The sequence below is a fragment of the Penaeus japonicus genome, unplaced genomic scaffold (assembly GCF_977035675.1).
Source record: "Penaeus japonicus unplaced genomic scaffold, GWHDUDI00000001_assembly GWHDUDI00000021, whole genome shotgun sequence".
NCBI classification, from domain to species: Eukaryota; Metazoa; Arthropoda; class Malacostraca; order Decapoda; family Penaeidae; genus Penaeus; species Penaeus japonicus.
In genome coordinates, this window is record NW_028234423.1 from 18741969 (window position 1) to 18744468 (window position 2500).

Sequence of the window (2500 nt, forward strand, 5' to 3'; positions counted from 1 at the left end):
TGTCAAAAGACCTTTTTTCTTTCTTTCTGTGAGATAAATGTGATACAGGGAAAGTATGAATAAATGATAAAAAGAAAAAAAAAATGTTACAAAAACAAGATTTCTTATATATTTTCAAATCCCTTTCAGTTTATTTAATCTTCTACTGTATTGTAAAGTTCTTTCATGGAGTATATATTTCTAGCTGGTTAAGATGTGTTTGTGTGTTTGCTTGTGTTGCCTTTAAAGTAACTTGCAAAAATGTTGTTGTAAATTGTTTTGGAAATCCTCATTATACTGACTTAAAGTGCTTAAAATTTTAATATTGTATTGTGTTGTAGTGCATTATTATTGCTTATATATGTCTATAGAATGATATGGCACATTTTTATTAATAAAAAGAAATCAAAGGAAGGCTGCTTTTGATCCCTTATTGCTTACTCACTAAGTTATTATTGTCCTTATCCTCCCCCCCCATCCCCCTTCCTATTTATTAGAGTCCACCATACGACACATGACCCAAGAAGCCATACAATCCTAATTCCCCAGTGTAGAGTGTGTGTGTCAGGGTCATTATTGAAGGTCAGTTTTAAGTTCTCGCCCAGTGATCAAGCCTGCCTCAAGGGCTGCTGGATGCCTCCCCCCTAACACTTATCCGTTGTTGCACACGCATAGTGGAGCTCTGGGGTGCGGGAAGGTTTAGCAAGTAGCAAGAAGAGCATCTGGCTAGTTAGAGGTTATGCAGAGTTTGTTTACTAAGGAGGTTTGTGTTGTAGCTTCTTCAAGAAGTTTTACTTTCTTGTGATTTTTTTCATCTTTCTTTGTGTGTGGTGGGGTATGTGTATGTGTGTGTACATGTGTGCATGATTTCAGTAATTAGAATTAAAGGCATTCATATGATACACACACACACACACACACACACACATGATTTCAGTAATAAGAATTTAAGGCATTCATATGATACACATACACACACATGCACACACACATACATACACATACACACACACACACACACACACACACACACACACACACACACACACACACACACACACACACACACACACACACACACACACACACACACACACACACACACACACACACACACACACACGCACACACACACACATACACACACACACACACACACACACACACACACACACACACACACACACACACACACACCAGCATATTTTAGTATTTCAGTAGGTCCATAGATATTCCTGCTTTCCATTCTATTACAGTTACTTGGAAATCATACTGTACTATTGAAATCAATTTTATTGTATGTCTTTACTCTTTCCCTTCCTTTCTCTCATTTTCTCCCTCCATCTTTTACTCTCTTATTCCCTCTCAATATTGTCTCTTTTTCCTTCTCTCCTTCTTCCTTTTTTCCCCAGCTTCCATCATCATTGTTCTTTCTTATTGATTTTTGGTCAAATTAGATATAATTTCCTTGCATCTATGTTGACACAGGTGGAGGACCAGTGCTTCAGTGTACACCGCATAGTTTTAGCTGCAGTGATTCCCTACTTCAATGCCATGTTCACTCATGACATGGCAGAGAGCAAGCAGAAGGAGATCACAATGCAAGGAATTGAGCCAAGGTAAGGTCCTTTGATCTGCTGTGAAGTGGAGAGCTTATAGTGAATATTGTGGTTTCTGTGATAGAAAAGAGGTGGCACTTCTATTCACTTTTTTTTCCTTCTTTCTTTCTTTTTCTATTTCTATTTCTTTTTCTTTTTCTTTTTCTTTCTTATTCATCTTTACTCACAGCAACCTTCTGTTCCCCCACAGTGCTCTGGAGTCCCTGATCAACTTTGCCTACTCAGGCAAGGTCAAGATTGACGGTGCTAATGTTCAGAGCCTCCTAGTGGGTGCATCTTTCCTCCAGCTCTCAAAGGTCCGAGAGGCATGTGCAGACTTCCTTAAACTCAGGTAAATATGGCAATGTATATTTGTCCGGAGGTATTCAGGATTTATGATGAGAGGGTAGATTTTAAGTAAGAAAAGAATTAGGAGCAGTTAGAAGAATTATATATTGAGGAAAGGATTAACCTCTCAGCACTTAGGCACATTGTTGAACATGTGGTCAAGATACTGGGCTTTGTTCACCCTGTCTACACTTTATAAACTTATTATTGTGATATTCATAATTCTTTCTATTACATCTTCAAATTGCTATTCCCGCAGTTGATGGTGATAGCTGACGATCTCAACCCTATATCCCAATTGACAACAGTGCATTATAAAATCTAGGGTGTAGATATGTGAGATCTTTAGATTTTAGATGGAGACAGATAAATCCCATATTACCTACTACATATGATGCATTTGCATCATATGTAGGGTATGCCTTAGTGTTAGAGGAGATGCTGGTACAAGATTAGGGGCCAAATCACTTTAACAAGTTTAGGTTCCCAATATTTTTTTAGATACTCTTAGGCAAAACTTGGTATTCTTAAACATTGCCTTTCATTTCCCTCAACCTTTACCCTTTCATACAGCC

The 2500-nt window shown here is 38.0% G+C and overlaps 1 protein-coding gene across 1 annotated transcript in view; it reads left to right on the forward strand.

The window, feature by feature from the left end:
• KLHL18 (Kelch like family member 18) overlaps nucleotides 1-2500 on the forward strand; it is a 27808-nt gene that overhangs the window by 6053 nt on the left and 19255 nt on the right. Inside the window, exons 2-3 of the mRNA XM_043002176.2 lie at nucleotides 1468-1598; nucleotides 1789-1929. Of these exons, the coding sequence (XP_042858110.1) occupies nucleotides 1468-1598; nucleotides 1789-1929 (272 nt within the window). The remainder of the gene's footprint in view (nucleotides 1-1467; nucleotides 1599-1788; nucleotides 1930-2500) is intronic.